This window comes from Desmodus rotundus, chromosome 10 (genome assembly GCF_022682495.2).
Source record: "Desmodus rotundus isolate HL8 chromosome 10, HLdesRot8A.1, whole genome shotgun sequence".
Taxonomy (NCBI): Eukaryota; Metazoa; Chordata; class Mammalia; order Chiroptera; family Phyllostomidae; genus Desmodus; species Desmodus rotundus.
Window position 1 is genome coordinate 94,085,360 of NC_071396.1, and position 25,592 is coordinate 94,110,951.

At 51.7% G+C, this 25,592-nt stretch overlaps 1 protein-coding gene across 3 annotated transcripts in view; it reads left to right on the plus strand.

Moving 5' to 3' along the window:
- The window catches only part of ARK2C (arkadia (RNF111) C-terminal like ring finger ubiquitin ligase 2C), a 107,819-nt gene that overhangs the window by 64,832 nt on the left and 17,395 nt on the right, over window positions 1-25,592 (plus strand). For all 3 annotated transcript variants that reach the window (XM_045187902.2, XM_024580682.3, XM_045187901.2), the window contains exons 2-3: window positions 22,716-23,031; window positions 24,541-24,651. In XM_045187902.2, the coding sequence (XP_045043837.2) occupies window positions 22,856-23,031; window positions 24,541-24,651 (287 nt within the window). In that variant the 5' untranslated portion in view covers window positions 22,716-22,855. The remainder of the gene's footprint in view (window positions 1-22,715; window positions 23,032-24,540; window positions 24,652-25,592) is intronic.

Genomic DNA, 25,592 nt, shown 5'->3' on the forward strand with positions numbered 1-25,592 from the left:
TCTTCCCTTTCAAAGGTGATTTTAGTTTTAGGGAAAGCCAGAAGTCACAGGGCACCAAATCTGGGCTGCAGGGGGTCCCAGTCACCTGGGTGATTTGATGTTTTGCCAAAAAACTCTGCATGAGATGTGATGCATAAGTGGGCGCATTGTCGTGATGAAGCTGCCAATCACCAGTTGCCCATACCTGCAGCCTTCTGAGTCATCTGAATAGTTTCTGTGGAGGAATGTTCAAGCCTAATGCAAAATTTGATGCAGGTTCATTGCTCTACTTGCTCAGCCATTTTGAATGTGACGGCCACACAGTACACATGCTCACTCAAGGGCATCTACCGTCCCCATAGACTAGTAAAGTGAAGTTGTCATTGTTCATGCGTGGGCCTTCCAGTCCACTTGCCTTCACTGCCAGGTTACGTTGATGTGGTGCTAACCATTCTCATTATATTAACCACGGCTGGGCTTTTTCCAGACAGACCTTGTACACACATTCACACCTAGAACACATTCACACGCACACATTCACATATGTGTGCACACCCTTACACATTCGTCCATATACACACTCATGCTCCCTCACACATGTACTTACTATCTTAATACACACTCACACGTGTACATATTTGCACACTGACACACATGTGTATACTTTAACACTCACCCCCACGCACAGTCCCCTCACACACAGATCACATGGTGTACTTTTATGCACATGAGCACCCATGCAGCCCATTCGTACATTCCCCTCATCCATACATGCTGACCCACCACACTCACACACGTGCACACATTCGTACACTCACTCATTTGTACACACACCCTCACACATGTGTACTCTCACTCACCCATTCCCACTCATAACTGCTCCTGCTGCATAAAGTCAGCTCCCCCCAGCCTCCTGGGAGAGCGGCCACTATTGGGATTGAATGCCTGGGGCAGAGTAACAGCTTCATAGTCAGGTGGCCATTTGGGGTGGCTTCTAAGTGCTACCAACCCCATGCATGCTGGCGGGGGCTGGCCTCGAGGTTCAGGCCTTGTAGCTCTCTGTCCTTGAAAATTCCAGGCCTCCAGGAAGCACAAGACCAGGGTGTGCTTGGAGTGGAGCACTGTTAGAACTAGAAGAATCCGTAGTAAGCCTTTCATCTGCCTTGTTGTACAGATGACAGGGCCTGACTCGCCCAGAGTCACCCTGCCAGGCAGTGGCAGGTTAGGGACTGAAACACCTCAGATCTGGGACAAGGGGAGCCCCCAGTACCTTGGCTACGAGTGTGGTCACAGAGGGATCAGAGGTGAACCCAAGTTGAGAAGGTCAGGCGTAGGGCCCACCTACAGTAATGAGGCCAGACCTTGGGGCCCCTGATGCTCCCATCCTGTCCCACACGGGGCTGCCTGCTCTGGGGCAGGGCGTGGCTGGCACCAGGAGCAGGCAATGAGGGCAGGTGGCAGGCAGCTGCAGCGCCGGCCCATCTGTCCCAGAATCCTGATGCTGATGGGGACACCTGGTGAGAGGGGAGGCAAAGGTGGTTGTCTTTCCTGACCTCACCCTCATTCTGTCCCTGAACAGCCCAGCGCCCCTTTAACAAACTATAGAAATGATCCCTGAAAGTATAGTCTTCCAGCGCCCCTTTAAAAGTGACTATTTATGGAGCTCTTATTTAAGTTATCTAAAACCTTCTGGAACCTGACTTTTGCCCCACCTCTCCCACCTCCTGGGGGAAACGAGAACTATAAATTGCATCCTAACTCATACAGTTGGGCTTCCTTTGACTGGCCTTGAATTCCTTGTGTTTGTGATCTATTTGAAGTCCTGGATCAGGGACAAAGCCCCCTGCCTCCCTCTCCAGGCCGTGTGCAGCCTTTACCCCGCAGGGTGGAACACCAGCTCTGGCCTAGGTCCAGCTCCAGGTCCACGCAGCCCTTTGGAGGAGCCAGCTTTCCCTTCCCAGCCGGCGCCTGCCATGCCACTCAAGCACTGCGGTGATGGCTGGTTCACACGTGTTTTCTCTCTCCAGCACACGTTGTCCTTATTAATCATTCCTGATCCCATCACCCACCAGGCCCCTGTTAACCTGTTGGTACTGTCTCCCTGGGCAGATGAGGTCTTGTTTAGTTTAGTTTTTTTTGAAGTTGAGGGTCAATCCTTTCTAATGCAGAGGACATTTCTAGACCTGGAGCTCAGGCAGAGGCTTGCATGGGAAACAAATGAATCACAGCTGCTATTCATAGCTGGATTTTTTAAATCAAGAGCAGGAAAGCCCTGGCTGGGAGCTGGCCTTGAGGCATATCAGGTAACGCCTGCCCAGGAGGGGCATACATCCCAGCTGGGGAGACAGGGTCCACCCAGGGAAATAGTTGATGACATCACAGGCATTACATCATCACAAATGTCCCAGACTACTTGGGGGGAGCCTTGCCTGTGGAGAAGTACAGAGACTGGTGGCTCTTCAGGAATTCAGGGAGGCAAAGATCCAGGGAGGTGGTTGGAGAAGGCTTCCTGGGGGAGGTGGGATGGTGGCTGACCTTGGAAGTCTTTGCTGCTGGGTGTTGGGGAGGGGGTGTATTTCCCTTTGGGGAAGCAGCCTGGGGACATATTTGGATGCAGAAAAGCTCCAGTATGTCTGGAGGTCTGGGTGTAGCTCAGTGGGGCAGGGGTGGTGGGCTGGAGGCAGACAGGAAGGGTGGTGACTCTCTGGAGGGAGCAGAGAACCATGGAGGCAGCTGATGCAGGGGAGGGGGAGCAGGAGGAATCTTGGCTCTGCTTTGAGGAGCAGGGAAGGGGGCACTGAGGAAACAGAGGGGGGTCTGCTTTCTCTGACCTTGAGCCCTCGATGACAGCCTTGAGGCATTAGAGGTGAGCCACTCAGCACACAGGGCCAGACTGCCTGGGTGCCAGTTCCAGGTCTGTCCCATTAGAGCCCACCAGCCAAGGCCACCAGGAGCACACCTGCAGCCAAACACAGGCAGGGAGAGCACACATCCTGGGAGACCGTGGGGCCTATCACAGGGGTCATTAAAGAGGGCCCTTAGCATTTCACAGTCTCGGTCAGAGCTGGTAAATCAGCGGGTTGCTGGAACAGCCAGAAGTCCTGTCGTTAGAACACACCGGCCTATGCGGAATTGCTGTCAGATCAATTTGTCCGTGGTCTAATCTTGGAACATATGGGTGTGAGTGAGCTGGTGTCAAAAGAACTTGAGTTTAGACAGTCTGTGCTGTGCCCTTTATCTGTTGTATGAGTCATTGCACAGGCCTTTTGCAAGTTGTGCTTTCTGATTCAAGTCTCAATTCTCTAGTCACTACCTAGTGGCCCTCTGGGCCATTTCCTACTTCAAGTTTGTCCGTAGGCGGGGTTCTTGCCCTTCCTGTGCCTTGATATCCTCATTGGGAAATGGGGATAATAACCATAGCTACACCACGGAGCCCTGAGGACTACAGGACGCAAAGTATGGGTACAGTATAAACGTCAGCCATCATTATTACTCTAAGCCTTTGAGATCAAGAGAAACAATGTTGCCCTGGCCAGGTAGCTCAGCTGATTAGAGCGTCATCCCGATCTGCAAGGTGGTGGGTTCGATCCCTGGTCAGGGCACATACAAGAATCAACCAACGAATGTAAAAATGAATGGAACAACAAATCGATGTGTCTCTCTGTCTCTTGGTCTCTCTCTCTCTCTATCTCTGCCTAAAAATTAATAAATTGAAAAAAGAGAGGGAGAGAAAGAATGTTAATGCCTCCATTGCCTCAAAGGATTGTCTGCAAGTTTATTTTCCACTGAAGGGGGACGGGGAAGAGGCACAGTGATATGGGAAACCACAAACAGACCAGTATGGTGTCCTAGGGAGCAGCCGCCGTGACCTAGAATAAGCAAGTCCTGTCTGACAGGTGTGCTCCTCTGAGGGGAGAAGGAAGGGGATCAAATGGTGTTTGGAGTTTTGGGGCACTTCCGCAGGCACAGGAGCACATGGACTGAAGTAATGATGGTGTAAGTCTGGATTTGAGAGAGAGAGCTGTCTGACTCTGAATTGCTCAGGATTGGACTGGGGTGGCCAAGAGGCAGAGTGTGGCTTTCTCATTCCTCACTCTGGGTCTTAGCCTCCCCACTTATAAAATGAAAGGTTCAGGGTAAATGGTCTTAAAAGGCCTCTCAGGCTCCTTGCTTTCTTTACTTCAAGGCACCCTGAAGATCATGGTCATTCTTTCTCATGGCTGCACAATATTCCCTGAATACACGTTCCCCAGCTGATGGGCATTCGGTTGTTTCCAGTGTTTTGCACTGACAAGCCACAGCACACATTTGGCACATGTGTCTCTATGGAGTTGTATGCGTTTATCCATAGGGTACCAAAGGAAGTTGCCAGTTGACTGAGATTGTGCATTTGTGTTATTCATGGGCAGTCACTCTCTGTAGAGGTTGCACCAAGTTATAACCCTACCGCCCAGTTGTGGGCCCTGCTATTTCACTTATGTGGTGAGGAGTGCTGGGTGGGATGTCTGGGTGATCCCTCTAACACACCTTCTACCTCTGAAGCTCCATGATGTCAGGGTCCTGCTCTGCCCCATTTCTTCAGGCACCAAAGTCTTAGCTGGGCTTGGCTTGTATCTCCTTTCATTGCTCTTTGCTTTTCTGCTCTCCAGCAATCCCTAATCTGAGAGAGGGAGGGAGGAAGGAAGAGAGGGAGAGAGAGAATGAAAATGAATGAATGACAGAGGGTTCCAGGTGTTCCATGTCTTACCAGTGACATGCCAGCAGCTGTCATCATTCCAGCTTCTGTGTACACACACCTGGCTTCCCAGTCACAGTGGAAGAGGAGGAGGGGGAGGAGAAGGAGGGGAAGGAGGAGGAGGAGGGGGGGAGGGGGAGGAGGAGGGGGGGGAGGGGGAGGAGGAGGAGGCTGAGGCTGGCCAGCTGTGTGTGTTATGGTGAAGGTCGCAGCTGCTTAGGCGGTGAGACTGAAGGGCAAGCTCACCATCGAGGGTTCTGCTTATGGCCTTCAGCTGAGGATCATCCTACGTAGTTTAACAAGGTTCCTGATACTTACAGGCAATTTCACTCCGGGAAGGTGCTGGTAGAGCTGAAATCTTAGTCGTGACCTGGAGCCAAGCCTGGAAATGCTCAAAGCTATCACCATTAACCTTCCATGGGCTTAGCTGAGAGGGAGGACCTCCCAGACAAATAAATGGAAATCCGTCACAAAGGAACGGTAAACACCACCCAGTGAATGGACGCTGTTTGTTCCTCCGATTTCCTTCATTGTCATGGCGCACGGTGAACTCACTTTATGCACCATTTCCTCAATTGTCCAGGTTAATGGAAGTGGTCTGCAAGTAATCCCTGGATTCTTTACATGTGTCTTTGTAATGTTTACAGGACCCTGTGCATGTGCACACACACACATTCATTAGTCAGACATCTCCTGGACACCAGGATGTGCCAGGTGCCGGCTGTGTGTGTGGGTGGCTGATAACCAAGCCCCTGGGGAAGTGGCTTATTCAAGGCTCCTTGTGACAAAGCATTGGGTAGAAAGTGACAAGTGTCATAAACAAGACAGGAAAAACATGTGCAATGGATTCAGGCACCGTCCAGCCCATGACAGCTCTCCTAGTTAGTGTTCCCTGAGCATCCAATCATTTTGAGAGTTTAAGAGAGGAACGGACAGCTGCGTGGAGCAGGGGGTGAGGCCTTGCAGGAGTGAGCTTCCGCTCCGGCGTTTGCTGGTTCAACGGGGTCACTGCAAGTTTCTTCAGGTTGGGCGAGTCTGCTGAGAGATAACTGCGGTGGCGGTGGCTGGAGAAAGGAAAGGGAGCAGAGGCCTCTGCGCTGGGCCTTTGTCGATGAGATGATGCTGTGAGGCGTCATCATGGGGACACGTGCTTCTGGTGCTTCTGGGTCAGCTGATTATTGCTCGCCTTGGCCATTGAGAGGGAGTTGTGTGGGACCATGGGCATCTTCCTGCCAAGTCCCCCTTATTACGGATGCAGTCACCTCAGTGCACATTTGGTAAGACTGTGATGTGTGTCAGCAGTGAGCCAGACAGCAGAGGTCCTGCCCCATGGAGTTGACATTCTATTGTGTCCCCAGCTGTGATTCAGTACCCATCCTAGGGAGGGTCACTTGGATCTTAGTGGGGAATCTTGAAAAAGTCTTCACTTTCCAAAGGGGTGAAGCTATACTGGAGGAATCTCAGACATGGGGCAGATATGTGGGGCTGTTCACCCAATGTGAACAAAAACCGGGGGTTGGGGGAGATTGTTCAAAGAAACCAGATGCAGCAAAGTAGCTAGACAGGTCTGCATTATGTCCTGCGGCTGGGCCACATGCGTGTATGATCTGTCCATCCCTTTTTTCCAGACCCGTGGATGCCCACTGGGAGAAGACGGGGCTGGGGCCCAGGGTGCCCAGCTCCCTGGAGTGACATCTGGGATGCCAGGTTCCCTGGGCTAAAAGCCTCTTGTCAGCAGAGTAATTGGATATGACTTGCAGCAGGCAGGGAGCAGAGGTATTCGAGTCAGCCGTGCTATTTTTAAATGCCCTCCCTTCCCCAATTGCAGATCTCGAACTCAGCTGGGGAGAATGGCTCTTCGCTGAGCCTGGGGAATCAAAAAGCAGCCCCTTCCCCCGTGGGGTTTAAGTCTCCCTGCCCCCTTCTTTCAAAATCAGACCTCACATTGAACAACCGCCCATGAATCTTGCCACAACCACATGTCCTAGTTTGGGAAAGGGTAGACTCCAGGGGCTGTGGGGACCAAGGGACATATACTGGTTTGTACTGGCTGCCAGCTGGCTGGAGGCAGGCCTGCACCCTGGTTCCTTGGTTGCCTGGCAGCGCCAGAGGCTCACCACTAAGCCTGCAGGCAAACATGTCCCTGCCTGTCTGCCATCCGCTGCTGTCATTGACTCTTGGTAGCTGCTCACAGCTGCCTGTCAGGCTCTGAAGACAGTGGGGATCAGGGCAGAGAGCAGGCTCCCTCCTGTCAACGTCCCCCTGGGAGCTGAGCCCCACATGGCCGGAGGGGAGGGCTCCGGGGAGGCCCAGCTCCACTGCGGATGAGGCTGCCTCCTTTGTCTGTTTCTTCTCACTTGCTTCACTTCCTCTTCCCAGCGCCCCCAGCAGCTGCAGCCTCTGGTGGAGGGTCCTTTGAGCCGCAGGCTGGCTGTGGAATATGCCCCCTCCAAGGCAATGGCTGGTGGTCCTGACTAAACCCCACTCGTGGAGAAGGACAAGGCCACCTCAGGCTGGAGCTGTCATGGAAATGGAGATGTTATTAACAGCCAACACAGAGTGAACACCTTCCATGCTCCAGCTGTCACACCTTGGGCCAGGAACCACTGTGCTCTGTTGTAGAGGAGGACACAGAGGCCCAAAGGGGAGCTGCTGGCCAAGTTCACTGGCAGACCATCCCTGTCTCCCTTATGAGGATCCTCTAAACACCCCAGAAGTCCCAAGGCCTTGGATGCAAAGCGTGAGGGATGCTTCAGCTTCCAACAATGCAGCCCCCTCTTTGAGAAGCTGGCGGTATTCCGGGTGTCTTCCTGCCTTAGACAGGGGCAGCCGGGCTCTGTGGCACTCTGTTCAAGCTGGTTGCTTCGGTGACAGGTCTTAAACTCAGTTTTCAAAAACTGTTTGGTTAACACATTGCCAGCTGGGAACCCTGCCAGGACCTCTTCTCTCCAGAGTGGGATTAGAACAAGGCGAGCTGCCCTGGTCCTTTCCAAGGACCCTGATGCTCGAGTTCACACCCAAGGCACCTTTTATAAAGCAGCATCACCCCAGCCAGCCTTATCCAGAAGTAGACATGTGCTGACACCCGAGGGTCCCTGGGGAGACCCTCTTCACCCCACAGTACGTCTGAGCGCACACCAGGGCAGGGCCTCCCCCGGCCTTCTAAGCAGGTCTGAGCCATAGGTTCTGAATGGACTCAGAGGGCACTTGCTGGCTTTGGGCTCTGCACAGCTCCTGGAACTGAGCCTTACTTCTGCCATTATACACACACACACACACACACACACACTGTTATACACACATATACATTATATATATATTCTTCTGCCATTATATATAATGTATATATCACACACTATATATAACACATAATATATAATATATACATTATATAAATATAAAATGTATAATATATACACACACACAGAAAAAACCACATTCCCCTTCCTCCCCTGTCCCCAGCAACCCAGGTTCTCTCCTTATGGGGAACCACTATTTTCAGATCTCATGGATCCTTCCAGAAATAATCTGCATGTTTACTTTTGCTGCACAGGTACTAGAATCCAAACCACACCATTTAACTCAAGCTATTGCAGCACCCTCAGGTTCCTGTCATATAAATGCTTATTGCAGCATCTTTTATACTGGGCCGAATGTATACAGGTCACTTTACATTATTCAAAACCCCTTACCCCTGGGTGTCTCATCTGGATCCATGACAGTCCTGGAGGCAGCGATGGCTATATCCTTATGCCCATCTTGCAGGCCAGGAAGCTGAAGGTCAGAGAGGGTAGGCTACTTGTCTAGGGCCACACAGCAAGTGAGTGATTAAGACTGGATGGGAATGCAACTTTCCTGACTCCCCAGGAGGAGGCATCCCACTGCTCCCCTGTGGGAAAATACCTCATTCCCCCTAGATTGTGCTGGAGACAGAGCAGGTATTTAATAGAAAAAATAATTGACCTGGCCCTGGATGCTGTGGCTCATTTTGTTGGAGCACCATCCTGTGCACCGAAAAATTGCCAGTTCGATTCCCAGTCAGGGCATATTCCTGGGTTGTGTGTTCGATCTCTGGTTGGGGGTCCTACAAGAGGCAACCAATCGATGTTTCTCTCTCTCTCTCTCTCTCTCTCTCTCTCTCTCTCTCTCTAAAAAGCAATAAAAAAAAGTCTTCGGGTGAAGATTGAAAAAATAGAGAGAGAAAAACAATTGACGTGGTGAACCAGGCCTGTGTGTAGTCTGGTCTGACCATTCCAGCAGGTCACGGGACAGGTTGTGGCTACTAAGGCACATGCTCGTGGACACGTGCTCACACGCACCCCCACACAGACCCCCCCGGACTCCAGAAGGGCAAACACAGCACGTGTTTGCTCCTCATGGCCGCCTTGCTCTGGAGGAGAGGGAGGGGTGCAGTGGGAGCTGGGAAGGACCATGTGAGGGGCCCTTCACCCCCATTAAACATCTTCATTTGGTGCCACCACAGTGCTGCTGAGGGGGGCACACACTCCCACCGGGCTGTAGGAGGGTATGTGTGGGGCCAGGGCCAGATCTAAGCCACCAGTCCTGCAAGGCCTCTGAAGAACCTGGCAAGATGGACCTTTATTCTCAGCTCATGGACACCCCACCGGCTTCAGATGACACCTGGAGCCCAGGAGATGGGGGCAGGGGCAGTTTCAGGGCCTGGGAGAACCTCTGTGTCATTTCAATGTGCCCTCTCTCCTGGGCCGGGATGACCTTGGCCAGAGCTTAACTAACACCAGTTAGATGCCCTTGTGAGACCTAAGACAATAACCTTGCCGGCAATTTGCGTAAGAGGCCCCTCTCAGGGTACTTGGCCCTTTGTTGAGAATGTATTTTGATGGTGATGACAAGGTGAGAAAGACAGGCTCGGACTCAGAAAACCAGGCTCCAGATTCCCAGCCCTGGGCCTAGTGATATTAGGTAAGTCCATCTAACCCTCTGAGCCTCAGTGTCTTCATCTCTAAAATGGGGCTTCTTTCCATAATTTGCTGTGCTGGACGGTGCGGGGCTGAATTTGGGAAATGCTTTGTAAGAGGTGATATGATGCACTGACACTGCTGTTGGCATCAGAGAAAGACCGGAGTGAAGTTCCTGGGGATCCGGAGCACCTGAGGTGGCGGAAAGACAAGCAGGGAGGCAGCAAGCAGTTCCCAAAGCCTCGGAAATGGACACCAGCGTTGGATGGAAGAGCTGAGGTGCTCAGTGTGACACCAGCTGGCTACTCAAGGCTGGGGATCGTCCTCAGCCTTTTTGACTTTGCTGTTGGCATTTTCCCTGTTAATTAACATGTCATGGGGGTGGAGAGGAGGAAAAACTCAAAACAATTGATTTGTCTGTTTGCCAGCACATCTGGGAAAAGGCTGGCTGTGGGAGGTCAAAACAGGCTAAAAACCAGTGCTTCACATTCTCAAGGACACTGTGGGTTTCAGTTCTCTGTTGCTATTGCTGATGAAAGCTCTAGGAAATCGAGGTTCAACAGCAAACCCTCTGGGGAGCATGGGGAGCAACAGGCAGAGTGGGGGGGGGGAGAAGAGGAGGCATTAATAGCTCTCTGGCTTTGTAGGGGGGAGGGTGAACAAGGGACGTGGCTTGTGCTTAGGGAGTCATCCATCTATCCACCCAGTAAGTGTACGTGAGCACCCAGATGCCATCCAGCCCTCCCCTGAGCTCTGGATGTTGCAGGGAGAAAAGGAAAGGATTTTGTTCTCCAAGCATCCAGGCTCACATTCAAAGTAATAAGAGCATAACTCAAAATTGAGTCTGCAACTCAATAAATGGCAACACCATTTGTATCCGTTAGCTTTTAGGTATAACAACCACTCCAAAGTTTGGCTTTAAGACAACAGCCATTAATTTAGCTCACAACTCAGTGGGTTGATAATTTTGGTTGGGCTCAAAGAACTTAGCTGGGAAGTTCTTTGGTCTTCTTTGGGCTCACTCATACATCTGTGGCCTCTCTGGTCGTCTGGGACAGTTTATCTCTGCTGTACATGGTCTCTCAGTCTCCAGCTGGTTAGCTTGGGTTTGTTCATACAATAGAGGCAGGGGTCAGAGAGACACTTTCACTCCCTTCCTCACTCAACATCTCCATGGTTTTCCCTTCTCTCTGGACAGACAGACAGCCTTGCAAGTTCATCCACACTGAACATTAGGGATTTAATGTGTTGCTGTCTCAGGGGCATTTGTATCTTAAGCAGGAATGAGAGAGAGCAATGTTTAATCCAAAGTACTGGCTTCCTCCTGGAGGATTTTTGGCTCCAGTGGGAATGCTATTACTGGACCATGAATCTCTCTGGTCCCTGGTTCATCGCGGAAGAAGGAGGCCAGCCAGAGAGCTTCTGTTGGCAGGGAGCCCTGGGGCGGCCTGTTGCTGGGTGCCCTGGCCACTCTCCCCTGCCTGGCATTTCACTCCAGACCATGCTGGGCTTGATGGGAACAGAGGGGACATGTGAGGAGTAGGTGTGTTCTGAGCCCCATCTCTCTAGCCAGCCTTGGGCTGGGCCCAGTGGAGGCTAAGAAGCATTTGTCCTCTGTGGGGTGCTTTCACAGGTGCGGTCTCACAGTGCTTCTCTGGCCAGGTGGCCAGGTGAGGCATTGTGTGCTCATCTAGCAGATCAGAAGGCTGCAGCCCAGAGCTAGAAAGCCAGGTGCTTCAGCTCTTTCTTGAGGACTTACCCAGGGCTGACCTCCGTGGGCACAGGCCCAGTCTTGGCCCACAGGGACTCTTAGTCCAGCTGGGTGACCTGGTTGAAGGGACGTTGGCCTGAAATGATAAATATGCGGGTTATGAAGCAACAAGCTGAGTGAGCAAGGGCACAGCTGGACCAGGCCTGCCAGGGGAGGGCCAATCAGGCGTCCGAAGGCAAGGGCAGTCACGGTCCAAGCCAGGGGCAGACAAGGGGCTGACGGAATCACCTGAGGTGACTTGAGGTGGGCCTTTGCTGCTGGTTAGGTGCCTGGGATCTGCCGTTCTGAGAAACCTATAGCCCTGCCTTTCCCCAGCATCTTCTCTCCCCCCACCCTCCTCCTTCTTGTCATCTCCCTTCCTGTTCTCTCCTTCACTCCTGCCTTCCTTTCTCTTCTCTTAGCATATCATCCAGTGTCCTGCCCCTGCCCTTCCTCTGCCTTGTCTCTTTCTCTGTCTCACATACACACACACACACACACACACACACACCCCAGGGTGTTAGACTGAGGTCCCCATGAGCAATAACAGTTGGGAATCTTAATTTAATTGCCTGTGGCTTCCCCTGACAGAGAACAGATACCCACCAGCAGATGAGATTTGATTTCAGGGGCATGGGGAGGCCGGGAGCCCCCCGCAGTGCCCAGACTCACTGGCTGCTGTCTGAAATCCCCCCGTTAGAACTTCATGATGTGATGTTGCCAAAGCATAACTCCTCCGGAGAAAAGCCACGCCTAACATTTTCCCCATTGCGGTTCAGAGTGAACGGGCCCTGAGAGCCGGGCTTGGAGCAGGGCACAGGTGCCGGGAGAACACAAGCTCAGAAGAAACAATTCTCCTGGGGGAAACGGGAGGCCATCGAACAGTATTCCCCTCAGTCCTGTCCCCAGTGTTCACGGGGCCTTTGTGTAAGTGGAACATGCGTTTTGTAAACCTCAGGAGGAGGAGGCTCTGTCGAAGTGGCTTTTCTGAACTTGGTCTGCCCGTTTGGGGCACCAAGCGATGCTAATGGGAGTGCCCTACCACCTTGTGAAAGTTGCTGGGGTTTGGGGATTTACCTTTTAAAAAATTTGTTTGAGTTTTTATCAAGAATATTAGGAGAATGTCTGAACTCGTGACCTACAAGAACTACATGTGGCTTACCACCAATACCACCAGCAAGGCAGGCCCCTCCTTCCTCAGTCTGCTCTGGCTCTGCAACCGCTTTTTCTTCTGGGTTAGCTGGCTGTGATTTGCACTGACCACCTCTTGCGCTGGGCTACCTCAGTCCCTGTTGGTCTTGCAACTGGGCCCCAATACTCACTGAAAGAATTCCAGCCTTTTTGTCTGTAGCATTTCTCAGCCCCTTTAGTTACATTTGTTCCTCTGCCACCACGCAAACAGTGCAAAACGCTGGGAGGCACCTGCTTTACATACTGCCAAGGCTTTTAGCAAGATGCTACTTTCTACATGTTCAACTATTCATATTCATTCATTCATTCATTCATCAGCAAGGTTTTACTATGTATTAAGATCTGTGCAAGCCCTGTCTGGGTAGTTCATTTGGTTAAAGCATCATCCCAATATGCGAAGGTTGCAGGTTGGATCCCTAGTCTGGGCACAAATAGGAACCAATGAATGCATAAGTAAGTGGAACAACAAATCGATGTTTCTCTTTCTCTCAAGTCAATAAAAAAATAAATTGAAAAACAAAAACGACCTGTGCCAGGCACTAGGGATATAGGCGAATGAGACAGAGCCAGGTCCAGCTTTTATAGAGCGAGGGCTTCTGACCATAGATGCCCTCCATAGTATGTCCTTTTCTGACTGTGATGGGAATGTTTTTACAACCCTCTTTGGCATTAGAGGGAGAAAAGGTACCTTCTAGGGTGGATGATGCCCAGAAGGCTGTCCTGTTACCCATGGGGATTGTCTAGCAGACACCACCCTGTCCCCTTCCCTTAGACCCCTGGCCCCTCACAACAACTGGAACCAAAACTGTCCCTTTGCTGCTTGCTAGAAGTTTTCTGTTTAATTTTCTCATGCCCATGGGCAAGTGGGCTTCCTTAGGATGGAACATTGTGTCTCGAGAGTTGGGAATTCAGTTCCCTGGAAGAAGCTGAAATTTTCATTAGAGATCAAAGACTGGCCCTGGGGAAGCATTCACAAAGCTGCTCCTGGGTGTAAGGGATCCCTTTGGGCAGATCACTTCCTTTCCAGGCCCTGTGCTCCTCTGTTGGTGAGGCAACCAAATTACAGGGAGGGAGGAGGAAAGCATACCTGTGGCAGCCCACAGAGCCAAGCCAGGGAATAGACCTCCTGGGGTTGATCGGACTGGAGCAAAAGTAGTTAAACTGATTGACCTGGTGTAGGAAGCCGGGAAGGACAGCCTAGGAAGCTGGGTTCTGGGCAAATGGCCTGGTCTCCATATTCTTCATCTTTGATTTGTCTGGTTTGTAGTCAAGCAGTTAACTCGTGAAGTATACCCCTGACTCCTGGTCCCACCATTCAAGATTTCCCCAGTTTCCTCTATGCTTCCCCAAGCAGCCTGCATCTGGGTGGATTGCAAAGGATGTATTACCTAGTCACATGGAACTTGGATGCGTCCCAGGATGGCAAAGTCAGGGTGGGCCACTGGGAGGCTCAGAGATGCAGGAAATGGGATTCTGAGCTGTATCAGTGCAGTGAGCAGAGGAAGCTCCTGGGGGGGGGGCCACACTGAGTGGAACAGGGAGTCTGTCTTTGGACACCTGCCTGTGGCTTGCACCTGGGCTCAGGTCTCCAGACTTGGGCCTTGAGTACTCAGTTGGCTCTCTCATTGCTACCAGGCTCCTTCCCCCTTTCCCTACCACCCAGGCCAGAGTTAATGTGCTTTTGTGGACCAGTCTGGCCTAACTATGATCAGGCAGAAGCTGGGGCTTGCGGTGAATTTGTATCATCTCATGGTGAGTTTAGAATGGGACCTGGAGATTCCAGGGTTCCCATTCCTCCACTGGGAAGTTAGTTGGCCTCTGCATGGACATCCCTAATGACGAGAAACTTTGGGGAACAATGTGACCTTCAAAGAAATGTCTTCCTTATGTTGATCCAAATCTACCCAAATGAGCTTAATCCTGTGGCCCACAGCTATTCCCTGACCCTGAGTCCCCTCTTCCCTGCTCACACCATGCTTCAGCTGTCTCCATCATCAGAGCCCCTTTTACACGTGCCCATGTTCATCTGAGCTCTCAGGAATTGGTGCCAGTACCCCAGAAGTTTCTCCCATCCCTTTCTATCAGTTGAACCCTGTGAAATGTAGGGCCTAAAGAAAGCCTTTCCCATGAGGATTTTGAGGGGCCCCATAGGACTTGCCTTGTGACAGAAGCACCCAATGGGCTGGAAACACCTGGGCCTCCTCTATAAAACTGGGGTTTGTCCTAGGCATTTTCTTAGGCTAGGGAGTAAGCCTGGGGCCACTGGCCACAGTGGACTGGACCAAACCTAAGCAATCTTACCACGGCTGTTCCTCAGCATCTCCTACAGGAGACATTCAAAACCCTTCCCTGTGGGCATGAGTAGTGGGTCTCTTGTCAGTTTGTGGTTACTTCCTCAGGTGGGAATGGGCTTCCCCTGGAGGGCGGAGGGCTAGGGAGAGGGATGAGGGGTGGGGAGGGGAGGTGAGACTGCCAGGGCCACGGGCATGTCATTTCTGGGCAGGAGGATTCTCTCTGGGAGCATCGTGTGCAGACATATGTGGGCATATGAGGATCCAGGTGTGGGAGAGGGGTCCCTGAGATGGCAGGCTGGGGGAGAGCACCCGGCACTGGGACTCGGGAGGCTTGCCTCCAGCCCCAGCTCAGACATAACTACCCAAGAGCACCGGGACAAACTGCCTACATTTTCCAGCCTCGGGGTCCTCTTCTGTAGAATGAAGGCTGGACGATCTCCAAGCCTCATTTAGCTTGATTATTTGTGTGATTGTTCAGAGTGATTCCGTGAAGAACCATATTTCCTCAGGAGCTAATAATAATTTGATATTTCATATTTTTATGATAATGGAGGTCTTCTTCCTTTTCTTTCCTCCCACTTCTTTTCTCTCCTCTCTCTTCCATTCTCCCATTCCCCCTCCCTCCCCTCTTGGAAGACCCCTAAGCCCCCTCTAAGAACAAAGGGCATTTGCTGCGTGGTATTTGACCTGTGAAATTTGACAAGTGAATTTGACATTCACTTCACAGCTTATCATTGAAGATAAAATGTGTCCACAAATAAAATGCCAAGCATTGTAGGCAAATGCCACAAGTCCAGTGGAAAGGGGAGTCTCATCCAGCGGGGTGATTACACCTCAGAGTTAAGATCTGTCTTGGGTGGTTGAGGCTGGATAGGATGCACCTGTCCAGCGAGGTAGGGTAGTAGGAACAGGGGGCAGAGAATGGCCCATGTGGGCCTGGAGGCAGGCAAGGCCCGTGGGGGCTGGGAGGGGAGAGAAGAAAGGTGAGAGGGAGAAACACCAGGAGGAGAGTTTGGGCAGGGGACAGAATGCTCCGGACTGGGTGTTAGGGTAATGCGGCATCCATTTGGAAGGTGGATTTTGAAGGTCCGCACTTGTCTGCCCTGCTACTCGCTGCTTCCAACCCACTTCAAATGCTGGACGTGGCAACAGGACACACACGCTCATCTCAGTAGGGGTTGGGGCAGGAGACCTCGGCCTGGGCTGCCCAGCTGTGGGACCCTGGGGTCATCACAGCATTCAGTTCGCAAACACCTTCCCAGGAGCAAGATCAGAGGCCTGGCCAGGAGACGTCTGTGGCCCTAGCCAGCAGAGAGATTTTAGCAGGTGTGTAGGACCAGATGTTAACATCATGGAAACTGGGCCAGGAGAAGGCCAACCTCACGTCCAGGTCTGACAGTGAGGGGAGGCGCCCTGCCCACCGGCTGAGCACTTGCCCTAGTAACTCTGCCTGGCTCTGAGAGCCTCTGGTGGCAGAGGCCTTCCCCACTGGTCTCTTGTGAGATCAGATATTTGCTTTTCAAAAGACTAGTTTTCTTTGCAACTTGAGAGCTGGAGTTTCAGAAAGGAGTACCATCTGATTCCGGCCCTAGCTTTGAGGAAGTGCTCAGCACTGACAAGCCTGAACCTTCAGGTCCCTGGTCCCTGCCAGCTAGCTGCCTGCCACCATCCTCTCTGCCCCCACCATCCTGGGGCCTCCCAGTAACCCCTCCCCTTCCTGAGGCCTGTCCTGCCCCCACTGTGAGGGAGAGTGCCACTGGGTCAATGTGCTGAGTGACAGCCGGGAACCTGACACCTTGAGAACTGGCCTGTGGAGGATGGGACACACCAGACCAGTTTCCCTGGAGACCAGGACAGTTTGGTTCCCACCCCACCCTCCCAGGGTCCCATATGCCCGGGAGGAGTGGGGGGAGATTTGGTCCTGGTTGGCTGGTGGGCCTGCGACAGGGATGCTGGGCCAGCCTTTTTTGGGCCAGCCTTTTGGCGGAGGTGCCCAGTGGCAGAGGTGGTCATCACTGGGGAGGCCGGGGTGGGCCACAGGCAGGCCAAGGAGATGTCGGGTTGCCGCCCTTGTCCTTGCTCCACAGCATGGCCTATTCTTTGCTGTTCACGTCAGGTGAGGGCTTGGGGGCCGCTGCTCTCAGCCCTGGGCTGTTAAGGATGAAAGCTGCCTTACTTCAGGGTGACCACACTGATCCAGATTAGAAGACAGAGATATCCCTGAAGCTCAGGGGGCCGCCTGCTGCGGAGAAGCCCCATGCAGCCCCCTGGCTCTCTGCCTTCGTCACGGTCTCTGGCACTCTAACTTCTTGGCCCAGCTCCTCTCTGCTCCTGCCCAGGCCCCACCTAGAGGCTCCTCTGCACCCCTGTGATGCCATTCCCCTCATCCCCAGGCCAGAGGAAACCACAGAAGGGTCCATGTGTCCTCTGGGCATCCTGGACCTGTTTCTGTGCCACGAGCCTGCTTGGAGGTCCCCTCACTGCTACCTCTGCTTTATCAAACAGGGTTCCCTGACTCTGCCCTCTCCTTCCCATCAACCACTGGTTTTCAGGAAAGACCTCGGTTCAAATCTCCACTCTGTCACTGAACCTTCCAGGGACTCGGGACCTCTATCACTGTTATGGCCACATACCTGCCTAAGTCCTGGGCCCCTGAGTCCTCTGCTTCTCCCTTACCTTTCCCTCCAGTGAAGCCCTGTGGTTTCCTCCACCCTCTGATCCACTCACTCCAGCTGTCAGCCTGTTTGGGCTCCCTGCCCACTAGACATGAATCAACCACCAGCCCCAGGGCACTTGTGAAGCACCTCTTAGGTCCTGTGTGTGCCAGGCGGGCATCAGGTGAGACGCACCGTGCACACTTCCCCTGCCCCAGCTGCGCAAGGCTGACCTGGGCCTCCCTCCCCAGCCTCCCTCACACCCCAGGCTGGAAGGTACTGCACCCAGCCAGCTCTCGGTGAGGGGTGTTAACTGTCAACATCGATTTCCTGAATTCTAAGATGCACATGTTTTTCTTCTCATTTCTGAAACAAATGTGTGCCTTACACTTGATGTGTTTCTTTAGTAGGTTATTTTGTTTGTTTCTGGGAGATCCTTCCTTCTCCGCACTCCCTAAAAATGTTCCTTAGCTCACGGTGAACCTTGCAGTCGATGGCATTTCAGCCCCAGGGAAATAAATGGACAGTATAATCAGGGACATCTGGAGATTATTTATTTATTTATTTTTGGCCTCACCCCCATCCCTCCCTCAGTCAGTCCTCAGATCCTATGGAGATTGTGTTTTAACTCACAGAGTAACTCTAATGGGAAAAATTGTAGGTTGTCTATTGATGGGGGGCGGCGCTCTGGGGATGTAAGTGTTGTTCAGATGTCACTGATCATCGGCTTGTCATGGGCCCAGATGTTCCACCCTTTGGACTTCACTCCTGTGGTCTCAGAGACCAAAGAGAACAGCGGTTATCTGCCACTTTCACAGACCCCACATGACACAGGGCTGCGGAGAGGTGCGGGCCCCTGCTTGGGTGTTTCCTGGCTTCGGCTCCCTTCTGAGCAGGGTGCTGAGGATGAGGACCCTCTGGGCGTGGAGACGACAGGGGAGTGGAAACAGAGTCCCAAAATGGGAGTTAAAGGACCTTTGTGGATGACAGCTCGGTGGGGGATGGGGGGAGGGAAGGTGGGGAGGGACTGAGCAGAAAGGAAAAAGGACTCATGGACATGGACAACAGTGTGGTGACTGCTGGGGGGAGGGGGGTATACAGGGACTAAATGGTAATGGAAAAAATACAATAAAGATTAAATTGAAAATTAAAAAAATTAAAAAAAGAAGCTTTACAGGTACAAATTGTCTGGAACCTTATGGGACAAATAGATACTTTTGTTCACTTTTCTCTTGCTGCCCATTCTGGAGAGAGGGCACCTGTTCTCACTTTCCAGGGCACAGGTTACAGGGGAGTGGCCACCTCTCCCAGCTCGCGCACTCAGTCGCTCGTCTTTCTACACGGCCTCCATACAAACCTGAAGGCTCTGCCTCTCAGAGCGGGCACCCTTGTGGCAGGAAGGCTTTGTGAAAGAGATGACCCTGCTTTTCCTGGCGGTGAGAGGCAGTCCACCAGTGCCCAAGGGGGAGGACACTGGCCGGCCCCGCCTGACCTGTCTCTGCTAAGCCACAGTTTTAAAACCCAGAGTCCAGTGAGCCCCCTTTGCCACCCCCTTCCCCTTCAATTTCAATCCAGTTTGACTTGAGCCAGCCTCAGTGCCTCCATCCCCGTGAGCCGCTGTCTTTCGCTCAGTTGCTCCAACAGTCAGCCAGCCAGGTCTTCACTGAACGCGAGCTCCAAGGGAGGCATGATGCTCAGCCAGCATCAGCCAGCGGGGGTGGGGGGTGGAGTGTGAAGAAGCAGCTCAAGGCAGCCACTGCCAGTTGTCCCATGAGTGGCGCAGACTGGGTGTTCTGTGGGAACTCGGAGGGGAAAGGCGTCCCCCAGGGCTGGTGCACAGGAAAGACATTTTCAGAAGAGCTAAGAGGTGACCTTTATGGATGGGAATGAGCGTGGCACATCTGGAGATTTCAGGAGACCAACATGGATGGCGGTGGGGAACTGGGTGGGTTAGTGGGGATCAGGAGGATGGAGCCTTGCTGTCAGGCTAGGGGCGTGCCTCTCACCTCCTTGCTTAGGCCATAGCCCCTGGACTCCTGGAAGCCAGAATTCACCAGGCCGAGGGGCCCTACTTATCCAGGATGCTTGTGGGAATTAAGGTTCTAGAGAATTCTTTTCTGGCTCACGTGAGGGCAGTCAGAAACTATTTTTATTTTATTTTGCAAATATTTATTTTTAAAACATTTAAAAAAATCTCTCACCAACATGCAGGTCATCTACAAAGTTGAACAGCACCCACATCAGACATTTAGCGAAACGGTGACTGCCTGCCCCTTGACCTCCCCGCCCCAGCTCCCCTGATGCTGGGCACGTCTAGCTCTTCCCTGGGCCTGCACCCCCTGACACAGAAGTTACTCAGTACATATTTAAACAAATGCTCATACTGCTCTTTGTTGACTTTCCAATTTCGACATGGGCTATTTTCTTCTTATTATGGAGGAAATGTCCTTTTCTGGTCTTCGGTTTATTGTGTTTGTTTTATTATTAATAATAAATACTGCTGACTGATAAACCGAGTAGTGCATAATAGTTACACTTTCTTGCTCAACTTTTTGTCTTCCTGGAGGTTACAATTACCTCATTTTTTGGGTGGGGGGTTGTCTTGCTTTCTGTGATGTTTTTACAAATTCTTACCAAATTCTCTGTCAAGTTGTAAAAGTCCTCCAAATACTATGTTCATGTGGCCACATCCTTCGGCAATCCCCTCGTTTCCACCTCCCTGCCACACCCTCTCGGAGTGCCCACCCTCCTGCTCCCCTTGAAATGCTTGCTGGAGCCCCTGCACAGCTGTGTGTACAGGTAACCTTGCCTCTTTTGGGGGCCACCCCTGCCCTGCGATTTCTTTGCTCCTCTCTCTGAGTTTCTCTGAGAAAGGGTGTGGAGAAGGTTGATTTTTCAGACCCTGCATGTTTGAAAATGGCTTTAATTCTATCCTTACGCTTGATTAATAGTTTGCTGAGCACAGAATTTAGATTAAAAATCTCTTCCCTACCCCCCACTCAGGATCTTGAAGGCAGTTGCTTTACTGTTTTCAAGCTTCCAATGTTGCTTTTGAAAAATCTCTTGCAATTCTGCGTCCTGACCCTTTGTGTGGCCCCCGTCTGCTTTTTCTCTCTGGAAGGTGCTAGAACCATCTCTCTGCCCCATCGTTTGGACATTTCACAGTCAGATGCCTTGGTGTGGGTTTCTTCTCCCATCTATTTTCCCAGCACTCAGGGGCTCTTCTATCCAGACACTCAGACTCTCAGTTCTGGGAAATATTTTTTTGTAAATTTCCTTCACAATTGTCTCCCTGGTATTTTCTTTGTTCTTTCTCTCTTACTAGTCAATGTGGAATGTTCTGACCATACGCTTCACTGTTCGTCTCCTTTTTCTCCTAGTTCCGATGGCCTACTTCTACTTCCTGGGAAATTTCCCCAGTGTTTCTTCCGTTGAATTTCAGACTTCACTCTTGTATTTTTAATTTCCAAGAGCTCTCTCTTTCTCTTGTTTTTTCATTGCTCCTTTTAAAAGAACTTCTTGTTTTTTCATGGATCCAGAATCTTATTTCTCTGAAGAGTTTAACGAGTGTTTTAAAGTTTATTTTTTTCCTGGTTCTTGCATTACCTTGGTTCCCTTGAGTTCATTTCTCTTTTCTTTTCTTTCTTCTTCTTTTCAAAAATATTTGTATATTCTCTGTCTCTTTTCATTTTGTAATCCTCCTCAAGAGACTGGTCACCTCGGACTGTCTGCTCATATTGAAGAATAGGTCACTAAAACCTTCCAGAAGTTGTGTGTGTATTTTGCAACCTACAGGCTTCATTATAGAGTGGCCAACTGGGGATCCAGCCACTTTCTTGGGGTACTCCCAACCAGAAGTATCTGTAGAGCTCTTTCTGGGGCCGTTTCCAGTCCAGGGCTATGGTGGGTGTGGGGAAAGGGCACCTGGGTGACAGTTCTTTCAGAACCAAGTGGCAGAAGGGGGCAGGGGTCTCCAAAGATCCATTGGAGATGTTCCCCTAACCCCACAGTTCGAGCATGGTGCTGCGCCCTCCCCTCTCTATTGTACCCCTCTGCCTGTGTTTCCCTACATACTGCCAGGGTGAGGGGAGGGGCCCCAGCAGACCTGCTCCTCATACAGGCTCAAATTGCCTCCCTGTCTTCAGCTCCACAGTAGCCACCGCCTCCCGCTCCTGACCCGTTCAGCACGTGTGGCAAGATCAGTTGCCCTTTGTGTTGACCGTCCATCCCTTCAGTGGGAGCTCAGTTTCTGATTTCTCAGCTCTGCTAATTCCTCCATCTGCTTTCTGTCTTCCAGACATCTGTTGACATCTGTTGCCTGTTGATGTCACCTCTCCTGTTCTCTCTGTCCTGGTCTGTTTATCTGCTCTCTCTTCCTTTGGTCTCCTTTTAGTAAGGTTTGGGAGGGAGCCGAACCTGCCGTGGTTAGCAGGAAGCCTCTTCAAACCTTCCTGAGGGGCCGAGTCCTCGTCCTGGCCTTACTGGAGACTCCAGGGCCAAGGGCTACATCTTTGCTTGTCACCAAAGTCAACTTTATTTAGAAAAGTAATGGAGACTTGATTAAATGTTGGCTGTGCCCAACTTATTCCTAGAAATGGTTGCTTTTAAATAAATTATAGTATTATAACACATTGTTAAACTATTATTTATGTGGTCAGGTTTGTTTTTTTTTTTTCTCTTAAAACTGCACGGAAAACAACTTCTGGTTGTTTTCTCTCTGGAAATGAGGGCTCCATAGGGGCTGGGTCCCAGGTAGTTGAGGCTCTGGGGAAGTTCAGAGCCTGGCTAGGCTGGGCTCAGGGTTCTCTGTGTGGCATCTATTAGGAAAGGTAGAGAGGTCATGAGGTTGCCTGGGAGGAGTATTTTTCAAGAGGGCCAATCAGCCTCAGGGGCCTTAAAACTCCTTTAACAAGTGTGTTAATTTTAAAAATGATGTTTATCTATTCACTAAAGAAAGCCCCCATGTCTCCTCCAACACATAAGGCACGGGGCCTTGGCTTGGCAGCATGAAAGATGACCATATGGATATAAAAGTGATGAGATTGCTGTGTTCTAACGAAGGTCTTGAGTCTCACCAGCTGCAGGGTGTTCCCAGGGTGGGCAGTGACCGGGTCTGTGGGGGAGGGGTGCAGCGCCTGTCTTCAAGGAGTCTTCTTTCTGCCCTTGCTTCTCCAGGTGCCCCCTTTCAAAGGTCTCAGCATCCTCACGCTACCTCCTGCCGCCACTTCCACCTGGGCCCCCCGCAGCCACAGCAGCTCGCGCCCGACTTCCCCCTGGCCCACCCCGTGCAGTCGCAGCCGGGCCTCAGCGCCCACATGGCCCCGGCCCACCAGCACAGCGGAGCCCTGCACCAGTCGCTGACCCCGCTGCCCACCCTGCAGTTCCAGGACGTCACAGGTCCCTCCTTCCTACCTCAGGCCCTGCACCAGCAATACCTCCTGCAGCAGCAGCTCCTGGAAGCCCAGCACCGCAGGCTGGTCTCGCACCCCAGGTGGGTGTTTTCTAGGGCCGGCGGTGGCGGGGCCTAGGGCAGGACCGCGGTCACGTAGTGGGTCTGCGCACAGGCAGCTTCTGCTCCAGCTGGGGGAATTCATTTCAAGCAGTGAGCAGCGCTACCTCGACTCCACACAGGCTCCCTAGTGTGTGTCCCTGACACATTGCCCAGGCACGGGAACAGGAGCTGGATAACTGGTGGTCATGTGCTTACAGGGGTATTTTGCAGGTTGTGGAATATTTGACTGTGGACCCTTTAGGTCCCCACTAGCTTCCTGATCACCTGGCTGTAAAACACAAGATCCGTAGGGAATACAAAAGTTCATGGCCGGTTCAGCCCTGTCTTCAAGAGCCCCTGGACTGGTTGGAGAGACCAGTTATGAAACAAATGGAGAATAAAGTTAGCCAACACTAATCAAAGTGTCCGAAGGGGCTGGGGTGGGTTGGGGAGGCGTGAGCCCTGGCAAATTGCTACCCCTCAGGAGCCTCAACTGTCAAGAGAAAGAGTTGGACCAGCAGTGCTCCAGTTTCCATGTTTATGGTTATGGCTTGATATTTACTCTGTTAAAAATTAAAAGAGAAATTAAAAAAGTTACCAATTCACTGAAAAATAACAACAAACTCATTATATGTGAATGCCAATAACATATTTTTGAAAAATAGCTATATATTAATGTGGTAAGGAGAGTGACCCCCCCCTCCTTAAAACATATTTGCAAATCTCTTTAATGCCTGGTGAAATAGAAGACAGCTGTGTTCTTGTGTCTGCTTCTGTTGCAGAATCACATGTCACAAATGTTCACTTGTGAGAAAATGAAAAAGTAAAGAACATCATAGTATTATTATAAAAATAGTTTTGAGCTCACAAATCCTAGGGAGGGACTTCCGGGGGTGCTGGGAGCCCCTTGGAGAACCTCGGGGCTAGATGATATCTAAGGAGAACCTCGGGGCTAGATGATATCTAAGGCCGTAAGCATCCGTAGCTACAGGGGTGGGTGCCTGGGACAAAAGGTGAGTGAGGCAGGTGGGTGTTGGAGGAGGAGAGGTCACCGTGACTGGAGTGTTCAGGGAGGCCTTCTGGCAGGAGGTGGCTTTGACCTGCTCTATGAAAGCTGAGGAGAGGGTGAAGGAGAGAAGGGCATGGTGGGAACAGAGGGTGCACAGGGGTGGGAGAGCCTGCAGGAGGCAGATCTGAGTGAGTGTCTTGAAGACAGCCAACCAAGGACAAGGGGAGTAGGAGAAGGAGCAGAGGAGACAAGGAGCCTGGGTGTGCAGGTGGCCGGCTGCAGACAAACCCAGGAAGAGGCCTCAGTCCAGTGGGCTGTCCGACAGAGCAGGAATGTCTGACATATTGGCTGCTGAGCAGCTGGGAAACCTCCTTAGAGTTTGGGAAGAGGGGCAAAGCCCGCTGCTCTGGAGGCTGGCTAGGGCTGCTCGGAGCTTCTGGGAGCTGGGCGGGCCCTGGGCAGCCCTGACACCACGGACCCTCCTTTCCCTTCTGGTGCAGGAGGAGTCAGGAGCGCGTGTCTGTCCACCCCCATCGACTCCACCCCAGCTTCGACTTTGGCCACCAACTCCAGACACCTCAGCCCAGGTATTTGGCTGAGGGCACTGACTGGTGAGTTTTGGGGGTCTTCGGGAGAAGAAGGGAGGGTGGAGGGCCTTGCCTGATCCATGGAGTTCCTGTGTTCTCTACCTGAATAATGCAGGAGGCATGGTCTTCAAGCCCCAGCCTTTACCCCTGTCCCCAGTAACCCTCAGAGCCAGATGGCCCCCCAGTGGGGCTGGTTCTGGCAGTTAGCTCAGATGTGACTGGGTGCCCATGTGTCCAACTGGGGTTCAGCTCTCAGGCTCCTACAAGGGAGGTGGGGGCAGAGATACAAAACATTTTCTAAGTTCAGTGAGGGCTAGGAACCAGTGGTTCTTGGGAGGAGGGCAGAAAGAAGAGTCTCAGGAGCTAGGATAGCCAGGGATGGCTTCCCAGAGAGGGTGAACCTCAGGGAATCCACAGGGAACAGTCAGGGCATGCCAGCAAGAAGGCAGCCAGCCAGGTTAGAGGCAAGGACTCAGGAGAGAGGGCAAGGACGATGAAAGCACTGGGCCCCTGTGACGTTTTCCTGCAATCCCCTGCACTTGGGACAGTGGTCTCTGTCACCCTGGGATGTAGTGTCACTTGGTTTTGGATCACTGGTTGCACCGGACTCTCTGATTCTAGCTCAGGAGAGGGATGATCTGAACTCAGGTTGGATTTCAGGTTGGACCCAAACACTTGAAAAAGGTGTGCAGTTCCCTGAAGTAGTTAGAGGTAAAGGGCATTCTGCCTGTAACTTATTTTTAAATAGTTCAGAAAAAAATCTATGGACATGTGTGTGTGGGGGGAGGGGGGTCAGAGAGAAGGAGGGAAGGAGAGAGAGAGAAATAGAAATGCAGTAAAACAGTAAAATGTTAATGCTTGGGGAATCTGGGTGAAGGCTATCCAGGAATTCTTTGTGCTGTTCTTGCAACTTTGAGGTCAAAAACTGTTTTGTTTTTAAAGAATGTAGAAACAAACATACAGAA